The 12,236-nt window shown below is 42.2% G+C and overlaps 1 protein-coding gene across 1 annotated transcript; it reads right to left on the bottom strand.

Annotated features, from left to right (window-relative positions):
• On the bottom strand, positions 1 to 10,840 carry SPATA5L1 (spermatogenesis associated 5 like 1). The gene is made up of 9 exons (XM_044439016.1): positions 10,780 to 10,840; positions 8,550 to 9,678; positions 6,355 to 6,540; positions 5,136 to 5,291; positions 4,469 to 4,678; positions 3,277 to 3,504; positions 2,523 to 2,657; positions 1,908 to 2,033; positions 1 to 575 (listed from the first exon to the last, which is right to left on the bottom strand). The coding sequence occupies exons 2-9, from the start codon at positions 9,621 to 9,623 to the stop codon at positions 429 to 431; spliced, it is 2,262 nt and encodes a 753-aa protein (XP_044294951.1). The 5' UTR covers positions 9,624 to 9,678; positions 10,780 to 10,840; the 3' UTR covers positions 1 to 428.
• Positions 10,841 to 12,236: the final 1,396 nt, after the last annotated feature.

The following is a 12,236-nucleotide window of genomic DNA, read 5'->3' as shown; positions in this document are numbered from 1 at the left end:
TTGTTATTGTATAGATGTATTGGATAAATAGAGATACCCAAACAAATAAGCAAGATTGCTATGAAAGAACATTTACATAATTGCCTCGACTTTTTTCTTTAGGTATACAATCTTCTAGGACCACAATAAGAGACTTTGGCTTGTGTCTGCAATGTCACCAAAAAACTGCTCCCTTCACCTCAGAGCACAGGAACTTAATTTTCACTGTAGTTCTAAGAGAACTCTTGTGATGCATATTAACTTCTTCAAACAGTTCTGACGAAGCAGCGTAGAAATGTGTCCAGTAAGTAAGTAAGTAAGTAAGTAAGTAAGTAAGTAAGTAAATGCCATGGCAGTTTAGTTATTCCCTTTTTTTTCCTCTATGGATCAGTTGAACTAATTGCCTGAGTTGATTATTCCAATGTAGATTCATTGCCCTCCTCATGCTTTCAGTCTTGATTTTGAAACATTTTTTCATAAAATTCCAACTCTTTGTGAGATAATGATGCCTTTACGGTCTCCAGTGATTTTTCAAAATGCTTTTGTTTCACGGTTGTAGCTTCAACTTTATTTTCTTGCAATGCCAACAAAGCAGCCTTAGAGATGGGTGAAAACACCTTCTGTTAGTTAAATGTGGTAACATCGTATAGTATGCACTAGTTACACACACACGCGCGCACACACGCACACACACACGCGGTTCTTGGTCATGCTGGATGCCGTACGTAACAGCGAAGTTGAACCACAGGGCAAAGTTCCAATCCAGCCCTCTGGATTTCCCTAGACGGCCACCTCCAGTTCCCTCCAATCATAGTTTCCTTGCTTTTGTGCAATGGTCTCCCCATTTTGAAAGGTTGAACTGCATCACCAATTTTAGTTACTAGTAATAAGTGATTTAAGCTAAAAGATACAGGCATTTGTATTTTGGCTGCAGCCTCTTTTGCCTTTTACCAAGCCCCTCAGAGCTTCTCCAAACAGGAATTACGCCATCAGACTGAAAGATGTTCTGTCACAGCCCTGTTATGCAGAGTGCACACATTTCAGAAACCCAACATGCTAACATATTTTCCCCTGCAATAGAAGAGACATGCAAAAGATTCATAGTTCTCATCCCTGTTCTCCTTCTCCCGTACAAAACAGGAACAACCATCTTTGCTAAGTAGCTCAATAGGGCATGTAATGAAAAAGATATTATTTCCACTGAAATAATCTTGCTAAAAAGTATTGTATCTACCGCTGGCATGATTCTGCAGGATCTTCTAAGATAAAGGAATATTGGAACTCTTTGGTTGGGAGCCATTCCAAGGTACCCTGCCAACATGTATCACTACAGATAGTGGTGACCCTTTATTGTTCACAATGCCACTTCCCACATCCTAGAAGTGCCCAAGAATTAGACTAGAAGTAGTTGTATGATTCTTAGCTGATGAGGGATATGTGGTGTGATAATCTATCTGTCAGAAAAGGATCACAGAGATTCAGAATCAAATCCAAGCCCTACCATGAAGCTCACTGGGTGACCTTCATATTCATCATATTTTAGTATTACTGAAATCACAAAGTTGCAGCAAAGAGGAGAGGAAACCCATGAATATCCACTGAGCTCCTTGGAAGTATGCATAAAAATGTAGACATTTGATTTGAAGCTAGAAAGGAAGGATGGGGGGGAAGATGCCATAACTTCTTCCTGAGTGTCTTAGAATTAGCTGGAATTACGCATCCTTAATTTATACCATGTGCTAAATTATTCAAAGGAGTCATTTAAAGAATCCAGTTTATCCTATCTAGTGAAAATACTCACTATGTGATGATCTTTTACTCCAAAATATAATATTCAACATGAATTGGGAAAAACATTGTGGAAAATTCTCCCATGTTTATCTTAAATCTTAAACCCATTAATGAAAAAGTAACAACAAAAGCCTTACCTCTTTACAGAGATTTTCAAGATCAGCTCCAGAGAACAGATTAGCTTTTGTTGCTATATCCTCTAGGCATACATCAGAATCGATAGGAATTCTTTCAGTGCAGATTTTCAAAACAGAAAGCTTTCCCTGTTGTAGAATGCAAAAGAAAGGGGCATGTTTGTAGTGTTAAATATTGGTTTGGCTTTAGGTGTGAATGTGGACAGTACTACATGTGTTCAGACATAATCACCAATGGTTTGTAAAACTAACCTATGGTAGGTTTGTACACTATGATTTATGAAAGGCTGCAAAACTAGGATCTCAAACCATGGTTTAAAACTGATTTGCAAACTATAGCTTGTGCTAATTCCCTTGCCCCCCAAAGGTTATTGCAGCATTGAAATAAGAGTGACCTTATGAAGCAGATGGAAAAGAAAACAAATAAGCAGTTCCAAAGTATGGTCTGCCTACTGCTTATCTATAAGCTGAAATCCTAATGAGGGTTATTATAAATTGTGTTTTTGACCATGTCTAAATTGAGCCACACTATTATAACACAATGTTCTTTGCTAAAAACGGAATGCTCGAATTACCGGTTCTTTTGGTTCAAAGCTCACCTATGGATTTACGTCATACCTTTTGATCAGGAGGTGGTACATAGATGACCTTGTCTAATCTCCCAGGGCGCATTAAAGCATTGTCCAACATGTCTGGTCTATTTGTTGCAGCAACAACAACAACATCTTTATTAAAAACCTCCTGAAGTTCCAACTAGCAATTTGAGAGAAATGAAAGGATGAGAGAATAATCACTCCAGCAGGCAATTTATATCCAATTTCCCCCCAAAATTGTAAGCAGCTGAAGAGTAGCCCACCAATATGCCTGACGTATCAGGTCAACAATGAAAAGGATGACTCACAAAAGCCTGATGCAGTGACATACTGCAGTACTGCAGAAAGCAATTCACTGATATATCTGGAACTCTTCAGAAATGATACCTAGGCTGGGTTAATCATTACTGGCAACATGCATATTACATCATTTAGCGCATTTTTATTATAATAGGAAGAAAAGCAAACACATGGACCCAAAGCCATGCATTTACAACATTTCTTCGATTTATTGTTATACTTTATTTAACACAGCTGTTTTGTGGTTGTACAGCAAGACCTGCAATATTATCTTGGTAACAGAAAGACAGGAACACTGCCTTAACCATGGTGGGTGAATCTATTAGCCATGGCTTGATGCTACAAACTTTGAAATGGAAATCTTTTTCAAACCATGGTGTCACAAACTGGTTTGCAGACAATTCTTAACCCAGGTCAGTTAAGAGTATGGTAGCTATTTGGTGTACGGCTTTGTTCTTAGGCAAATTCAGAATAGATACCTCTTTATCGCTTTCAGCTTGTTCTTGACTGTCACCTTCCAGTTCTGTTTTGCTTCCTCTTCTCTCAGTTAACTTTAGGCCAACACCATCCAGTTCATTCAGAAGGACAGAAAGAACCCTCTCCTGCACACCATGCCCAGTTTTACTGACTGATCGTGAACCTAAGATAGCATCAATTTCATCTAAGAATACTATTGCAGGAGTATTTGCTCTTGCTTGACGGAATACCTTGAAGCATAAAAAAGTGAAAATGTACACATCTATCTACATAATGTATGTCAAATGCACACCCCCCAACCACAAATATGTTTTGTCTCAAATCTTTAATGAAGTCAAAATAATTTTTAAAATTCCAATGAAGACTAACTCTTTGCCCTTAAGAGAGCCACATTTTAGCTATATCCACTCTGCCAATTACAGATACTCAGAGAATCTTGAAAATGTTTAAATAGCACAATTTAGCATTAGATCACAAGGTACTTTAATTTAACATTCCTTGAATGAAGTTGCAATATTTAAAGATCACAGGTATAGCTCTTAAAAATGAATCCATATGTATGATCATAGAGATACAGGCTGTATTTGAACATAACAACAAACCTGACTTCCTGTGACTGAGCAGTGTGGTAGTCCATGCAGCCATTCCTTTCCACCTTTGGTAGGTGGCTAAAACTAATCAGGAAGGATGAACTTATGTCTGAACTAGGTTCTTCATTAGTTGCTTCCAAACAAGCCAGCTTTTTAGTGCTTTAAAAGCACCAAACCAGCTTTGAATGTCATATAAAGTGATCCCTACCCATCCATGCAGAAGGAGAAACAAACAGGTTGCATGTACCAGCACAGCAGTCATCCACAGTTCGCAAGAGATCTTGGCTAATATTATGTGAGAATGGCCTGTTGGCTGAGATGCACATCAGTCTAATTATCCTGATTTTATTAGACAAAAAATTTTGTGCCTGAGCATAATTTCTCTCCTTGTCTTGCACACCAAAATTGATGACCTTCTAGGGTCTGTTAAATTAGTTTCCTGTTAAATGCAAATTAATAAACACTGTATTAATCTTAAACTACAAACAAGGATATAAAGCCAGGAACAGATCATGGATTATTACACTAACACTGTTATGAATCAGTTATCATTTGTTTGTATGTCAGTCCCAATGACTTTTGATTATAAGGATGAAAATCAAACCTGAGACAAAATCTTCTCTGAGTCTCCAACATAGGGTGAGAAAAGGTCAGCGCCGCTCACAGTCAGAAAGGAACAATGGCAGCTTGTGGCAGCTGCTTTGACAAGCATGGTCTTGGCGCAGCCAGATGGTCCGTACAAAAGGGCTCCCTTTGGACGGGCCAGTCCCATTCTTACAAATGCCTCTGGGAATTTTATAGGCCATTCGATGCACTGCACATACAAAAAGGAACATTAATTTCCATTAATTCCTCTTGTTATTTCGTCATATCATCCAACACATCTTCAGGCCATCGCACTGATTCCTGGGCCCATGATCTCATCTGTTACCCAACTATGGCATAAGCAGACCATAGTTCCCCATAATTTGGATATAATCCATACATATGGTTGTTCTAAAGTGAAAGCTGAGGCTTTCACATGTTCTTGGCATATCAAGGAAAAGGCAAGAAAGGAAATGCAGAAGCCACATGGCTGCCACAGTTCATTTGCAATTTCTAAACCATGGTGTAAGTGGATTTCTGAATCAAGCTGCTATCACAGTTTATCTTGCTTATCCCAATGTACTGCCATCTGGGCTACTTTTAAGAATAGTCCACAAACTGTGATAAGTAAAGTGGTACTTGCATCATTATATTTAATCTAGATGCAGTTGACCTTTAAGATTTACCTGTTGTAACTTTAATTTCACATCTTCAAGACCACCGATCTGGTCCCAGGTGACTGGCTTGAAGTCCATCAGCCCAACCCCGCTTCGAAAAGAGGATGGATGAATCTTTCTCAATGCTTCGTAGAAGTCAGACATATAAATGGTGTTCACAGAATCCTGAAGAAATGTATAGATAAGTTGAATAGTTTTGTTTGCTTTTATTGCCCAAATCCTAAAGCTACACAATACACTGGGATGACTATGGGTTGTTCAGCCCACCGTGTGCCTCAGTGTATGCTAGGAACATGTGAACATCAGCATGAATGAGTTACCTAATGTCATCCAAACCCAGCCACAATGGGTTTTTCAAGGATTAGTAACACACAGTTTGTAGTAAGTTAAGGGATTGGTTGTTTAACTCTCCAATATCCCCTGGTGGCTGGGTTTAGACAATGCTCCTCAATAGGAGTTGCACATTCATCATAGCAGCTGCATGCACTTGGAATGCACTGTGACACTTTGAGGCTTACACAACCCCTGGCGAGTCTGGTGGGCAAACCTGGTCTTGAGGTTGTGAGCAACTCTGTTAATGAACTATCAATTCATAAATATCTGGTTCCCTGAATTAAGTTTTATAGAGATCTGTATATCTGCTGGCATAACAGAAGCTTGTGTTAACATAGCTATAGAATAGTCTGATAAAGCAACTGGGATGTGTCTCCTGATAGGCTGCCTATGAGGATTATTAGCAACATGCCTATTATTATGAGTGGAAGGTGGTAGTTGAGCAAGGACCTGTATACCAAAGGCAACTGAGTGAGAGGAGGGTGCTCTGTGTTTCTGTGGATATAACGATGTGCTGTGACTCTTCCCAGAGAAATCCCTGTCAGAGAAAACTGGGTCACCCAGTATTACATTGGATCAGATTTTTTTCTGCTTGTAGAAGTGCATTTCAGTGCATCCATTTACTGATATGGCAGAAAGCAAAAGGCAGTAAGGTGATGCTAACCCTGTTTCCACTGATCAGATTTACTTCCAAATAGTCTCCACAACTGGGGACTGTTCACTTCCCCCAGATTAAATGTGAATGCTGAAGCACTGTGCGACCATATAGATGGACTGGTGTAAAGCCAGTAGGATGAAGATGCCAAGCCGTTAGGCACAAAGCAGAAAAGTCTGGGTGGGAAAAGAAACAACACAGGACAAGAGTTGCAGGGTAGAGTGTGAACTGGATGATTACCGAATTGACACGAAACACCGCCTGCATCGCAGCCTCTCGGCAAAGCGCTGTGAGGTCAGCTCCCACATATCCAGTTGTTCTTTCTGCAAGTTCTGGCAAATTCACATCATTTGATAGAGGCATGCTGTCAGTGATCAACTGCAGAATAGATTTCCTCTGTTTAAGGGTTGGTGTCCCAATGATCACCTCAAACAAAGAAACAAAGAATAGAAATGTAAGTATCCTGACAACATGTAATTGCTTGCTTCCACCCTAGGCAAGTTGGGCTTTACATCTGAACAAGGTCTTACTAAGGCTTATTCTGACTGTCAGGACTCAGTGCTGGGCGTCTCTCAGCATATTCAGAATACCTTTCTCCCACATTTTCTGCACAGAAGGAATAACTTCTAAGAAAGCTGATCTCCATAGAACTTAAAATGATCCCCATAGTCACTGTAAGATGAAGGTCTTGTACAGAGTGGGGACTGCATAGCATATTAGAATCATTGCAGTTTTTTAAGGAAAAAACAACAGCCCACACCACAACTGCCAAAAATTACCATACATTTATTTGGTGCTTTATCTATTGCTGTGATGTTGCAATCAAAAATACATTTTTGAGCAATTTATTACAGGCCACTTAGGTTTATGGATGGTCTGTAAATTCTTTGATCCCATTTAAGTGGATCAAAAAATTTTTTGTGATGGTGGTGGCAAAAGAATCGATTGCTCTTTTCCTCGCACAAAAGGCTGGTTTATCAGGAGATATTACATGCTAATATTCTTAATACAACATGGTTTCATATCAAGTTTGACTGTCAGGCCGTAAACGCATTGCACATCTCTATACAATTTGGTACCAGGAAAGAACTTTGGCAAATCTTCTATCTTTAGAATTCAAACTTTTACTTACTCCACACCCAGCCACAAAATTTCAAGTTAGTCTGTATGGCTCTAAAATATGATTATGCAGTATGAACAACAATAGACAAGATTTTGTCTTTAAACCAAAGATGTCAGTGACTGAACCATGGACTTCCTATATGTCAGATACGTGTCCTACTACTGAGCTATGGTTGCTTTGCTAATACCACTACCTTTGTTGTTGTTGTTAGTTGCGAAGTCGTGTCCGACCCATCGCGACCCCATGGACAACATTCCTCCAGGCCTTCCTGTCCTCTACTATCCCCCGGAGTCCACTCAAGCTCACACCGACTGCTTCAGTGACTCCATCTAGCCACCTCATCCTCTGCCGTCCCCTTCTTCTTTTGCCATCTATTGTGCCCAGCATTAGGCTCTTCTCCAAGCATTAGGTTCTTCACTACCTTAGGTGGCTTGAAAAGAAGAGTAGAGAAATCCATGATGACCGTACATAACCTCCTGGATCAGGAGTGGCATTCCCTTAAATTCCAATTACCACAAAGAAAAGAGCAGGAAAGCGCTACTGATCTCCTGTTTTGCTTGGGGTCTTGCGTGTCTGGTTGGCCACTGATGGAAACAGATCACAGGAGGAGACAGGCCTTGTGCTCTGAATCAGCACAACTTATTTCTCCAGCATGCCAGTTGCAATAACTACTCTGGAGAAGGTCGTATACTGCAAAATTAGAACAGGTTTCACACTCGTTTAACTGTTGTGACTCTCAAGCGAAAGAAACTCTTGAACTGGACTTCTAGGCATGGACAAAGTAACAAGGAAATCCCTCCCAAGGCCTGCAGCTCCATGATTTGCAAAAGCATTGACCTTTGAGGAAAGCCATAACATTGCTAACACTAACAGCAGGAGTCCCATGATTTCTAAAAAGGTAAAGGTTTCCCCTTGACATTAAGTCCAGTCATGTTTGACTCTAGGGGGCGGCGCTCATCTCCATTTCCTAGCCAAGGGAGCCAGCGTTTGTCCACAGATGGTCTCCATGGTCATGTGGCCGGCATGACTACACACCAAAGTGCACGGAACGCTGTTACCTTTCCACTGAAGTGGTACCTTTTTATCTACTTGCATTTGCATGCTTTCGAACTGCAAGGTTGGCAGGAGCTGGGACGGAGCAACGGGAACTCACCTCGTTGTGCAGATTCAAACCGGTGACCTTTCAATTAACCAGCCCCATAGCTCAGCAGTTTAAACCACTGCGCCACCTGTTTTTCCCTCTTTCTCCTGACAAAAGTGAGGCATTCGAGCCTCATCAAATGTAAAATTAAGAGACAGAAAATTAAATCACCTCATGGTCAAGTCTGCCTGGTCTCCTTAGCGCAGGGTCAAGTGCATCAGGCCTGTTGGTTGCTGCTACTATCACCATGTCATTTTCTCCACCGATGCCATCTATAAGAGTTAGCAACTGAGCCACCAGACGATTTTCTGGGGCATTGCATGAATGTCCCCGTTTCGGGCACAAGGAATCAATCTCATCAATAAAAAGAACTGTTGGTCCTTCCCTAGAGAGCTCTCTTGCTTCTTCAAATGCTTGTCGCATGTTTTCCTCACTTTCGCCAGGCCGGGAACCATAGATAACTGGGCCATTGATGCAAATCAGGCATGCACCTACTTCCCTGGTGACAGCTTTTACCAAAAGGGTCTTACCCACCCCTGGAGGTCCCACCAAAAGCATGCCTCTGGGTACAGAAAGGCCTAGCTTCTGGAAAGTTTTTGGAAAGCGTAATGGCAAATCAATGATCTCTTTTAGGGAGCTGCGAATATCCTCCATTCCTGCTACTGTGGGTGTTACACTGTTCTCCACTGAACGATTGTACCAGTCCAGCGTGACAGCCTCTTCAACAATTACACTGGTTTTAGGGGTGACCAAGCCAGCTTCTTCCACAGTGGCAGGCTCTGTGGATAATATTTCAACGCAGGCCACTGGATTGCCCAGAACTGGGCCAAATGTCACAACATGATGAAGAGAGACGCATGTGTTTCTCAGTAGCTCTTTGATTATATCCTGCAACATGGAAGCTGGAGTTGATTTTTTCAAAGCACGGTTTTTAAAAACAACTTTGACCATCACTCTCCTTAGCCTGTGACAGGTCAGCAGCTTCAAGCAATCGATGCTCACGGTGAGATTTCGCAGCTGGCTCTCCCTTAAGCCCTGGGTTCTGCATTTGAGATCGAGCTGCAGGTAGCCATCAGCCAAATCATGCCTTGGCCAAGCTGTACAAAGGCAACTGCCAGCAGGCAGGATGATCCTAATGGTGGACCCCAGCGTGGCACCCACAGAGGAAAAAGCAGCAGGGCCGAGTCTGCACCTCTGGGTGCCTTCATCTTCAGGCTCTTGAAGCAACAGCTTTAATAAAGCCATCTTAAGAGCCAATCCCAGAGCCACAAGCCAGACATGCAGTTGATTTACAGAACACCTTAAAACAAATAACAAAAGAAAGAAATGTTACTCTATTTAAAATTATTTCAAACATGCAACATATACTATATATATATATATATGCAAGATAAACTATAAAGTACAAACAGGCAATAAATAAACAATAAAGCACTGTTACAAAATTATAAAAACAGATAACATCAATGAAACAGGCAGGGAAAAAACAAATGAGACTTCAAAGCCTTCCTGAAGACCTGCAAAGAAGGGGCTGATTAAGCCCTGATATATGCTAACTGCAGAGGAGTGAGGCCACCACTGAAAAGGCCTTACCTTGTATTCACCAGGTTAACTACTCTTGGTGGCAGTGAATGAGAAGGGCCTATTTTGATGACAGAGTATGCACAAGCTAGTAGGGGAGAAAGGAATCCTGCAAGGATGCACCTTCTCCACGCAGTGCATTGACAGTACTGGATTAGATATACAAATAGTTTGATAGGGGATCAGGCAGTGCAGCTTTCCAAATCTGAGCTGTAAAGACATGAAAGCTATCTCCCCTGCTCCCTGCAAAAATCCCGAACAGGTAAGGTAAACAGAAAAGAAAAACGTTCAGGTAAGGTCCAAGGAAACTACATCTAAAACATAAGAACACGAGAAAAATTGAGCTGGATCTGACCAAAGGTCTGTCTAGTCCAGCGTTCAATCGATGCAGTGACCAAACCAGCAAACCGCAGAAAACTCAAAAGCAAGGCATGAGTGCAAAGCACCCTCTGCCCATGCTCCCCAACGACCCGTGCACCTTGGCATACTACCTCTGATTTGAAGATTGTGCCATGACTACATGCTAGCCTTCTCCGGAATGGTTCCATCCAAACGGGTCTACTACATGTCCCAGCCAACACAGCGCAAGATGGGGGTGATGGGAGTTGCAGTCCCACCCATACGTGCAAGTCTGCCATGCAATTATGAAACAGCCGCACCATCGCCAACATTGCCTAGTTTTACTTCTAGCAGTGTTATTCAAAAGCCTTCCTCTCCCTCTTCCAACGTGCTACAGCCCTGCTCACCAAAGCCAACTTCGGGATAATCTTAGACTTGCCGACTCAGAAGTAAGTGAGGCTTATTCCCGTGTAATACTCACCATGCACGAGGACTTTGGCAGGGCAGCCAAATTTCCTTTCTCTTCTGCAGGCAGGAAAAGCAGAAAAGCGGAAGGGTCCTGAGTGTCTCCAAAAGCCGAGTTTGTCAGCAGCCCGATGCAGTAATTGGTTAGCAGTACAGCCAATCAACCAAAGAAACAGTATTTGCGTGAACCTTGTGAGAGTGGTTTTTTCCTCTGGTCCAATCGGAAGCAGGAGGGGGGATACTGCCACGAATCGCTAAGAGAAGAAGAGGCGGGATCAGGCTTCTGATTGGGTTTCGTTCTGAGATAGGTGGGGGGGGAGTTGCGAAGATCATAATTCGCTTGCTAGAGAATAGCAAGGGAGTTGCTTTGTTAATTAACAGCACTCTGTTAATAGGGAGCTGTACGCCGTTCCTAGTGGACTCAGGGGGACTGATTTCTGAGTTAACTAAGTAATGATAATGCCGATAACGACAATAACAAACAGACAATACTTTGCGGTCATTTTTGATAGCAATAAGTTTTGCACAAGAGTCTCCCTTGTCATTCCTTCTGAAGCTGCCTATACACAACTGGTATTTTATGCTCCTGCTGCTGCTGACATGGACAGTCATAGCAAAGATGCTGTTAGTTACAGTGCTATTTTTCTTGATGTATAATCCGCTGTAAAGATCTATACTCCACAGGAACCTGGAACCTGGATGGGTGCCCGACCCATTGCGACCCCATGGACAACACTCCTCCAGGCCTTCCTGTCCTCCACCATCCCCCGGAGTCCACTCAAGCTCACGCCAACTGCTTCAGTGACTCCATCCAGCCACCTCATCCTCTGCCGCCTCCTTCTTCTTTTGCCATCTATTGTTCCCAGCATTAGGCTCTTCTCCAGGGAGTCCTTCCTTCTCATTAGATGGCCAAAGTATTTGAGTTTCATCTTCAGTGTCTGGCCTTCTAAAGAGCAGTCAGGGTTGATCTCCTCTGGGACTGACCGGTTTGATTGCCTTGCAGTCCAAGGGACTCGCAGGAGTCCCCTCCAGCACCACAATTCAAAGGCCTCAATCCTTTGGCGCTCAGCCTTCCTTATGGTCCAGCTTTCACAGCCATACATTGCAATTGAGAAAACCATAGCCTTGACCATAGTCTTTAGTTCCTCTTCGCTTTCTGCCATGAGAGTGGTATCATCTGCATATCTGAGGTTGTTGATATTTCTCCCAGCAATCTTAATTCCAACTAGTGTTTCATCTAGCCCCTCCTTTCTCATGATGTGCTCTGCGTATAAGTTAAATAGGCAGGGCGACAGTATACAGCCTTGCCGAACTCCTTTCTCAATTTTGAACCAATCAGTGGTTCCGTGTCCAGTTCTCACTGTTGCTTCTTGACCCACATATAGGTTTCTCAAGAGACAAATAAGATGGTCTAGTACTCCCATCTCTTTAAGAACTTGCCCCAATTTGTTGTGATTCACACAATCAAAGGCT

The sequence above is a fragment of the Varanus komodoensis genome, unplaced genomic scaffold, assembly GCF_004798865.1.
Source record: "Varanus komodoensis strain SLA01 unplaced genomic scaffold, ASM479886v1 scaffold33, whole genome shotgun sequence".
NCBI lineage: Eukaryota > Metazoa > Chordata > Lepidosauria > Squamata > Varanidae > Varanus > Varanus komodoensis.
Note: the sequence above shows the minus strand (reverse complement) of the source record. Positions and strands in the feature narration are given on the sequence as shown.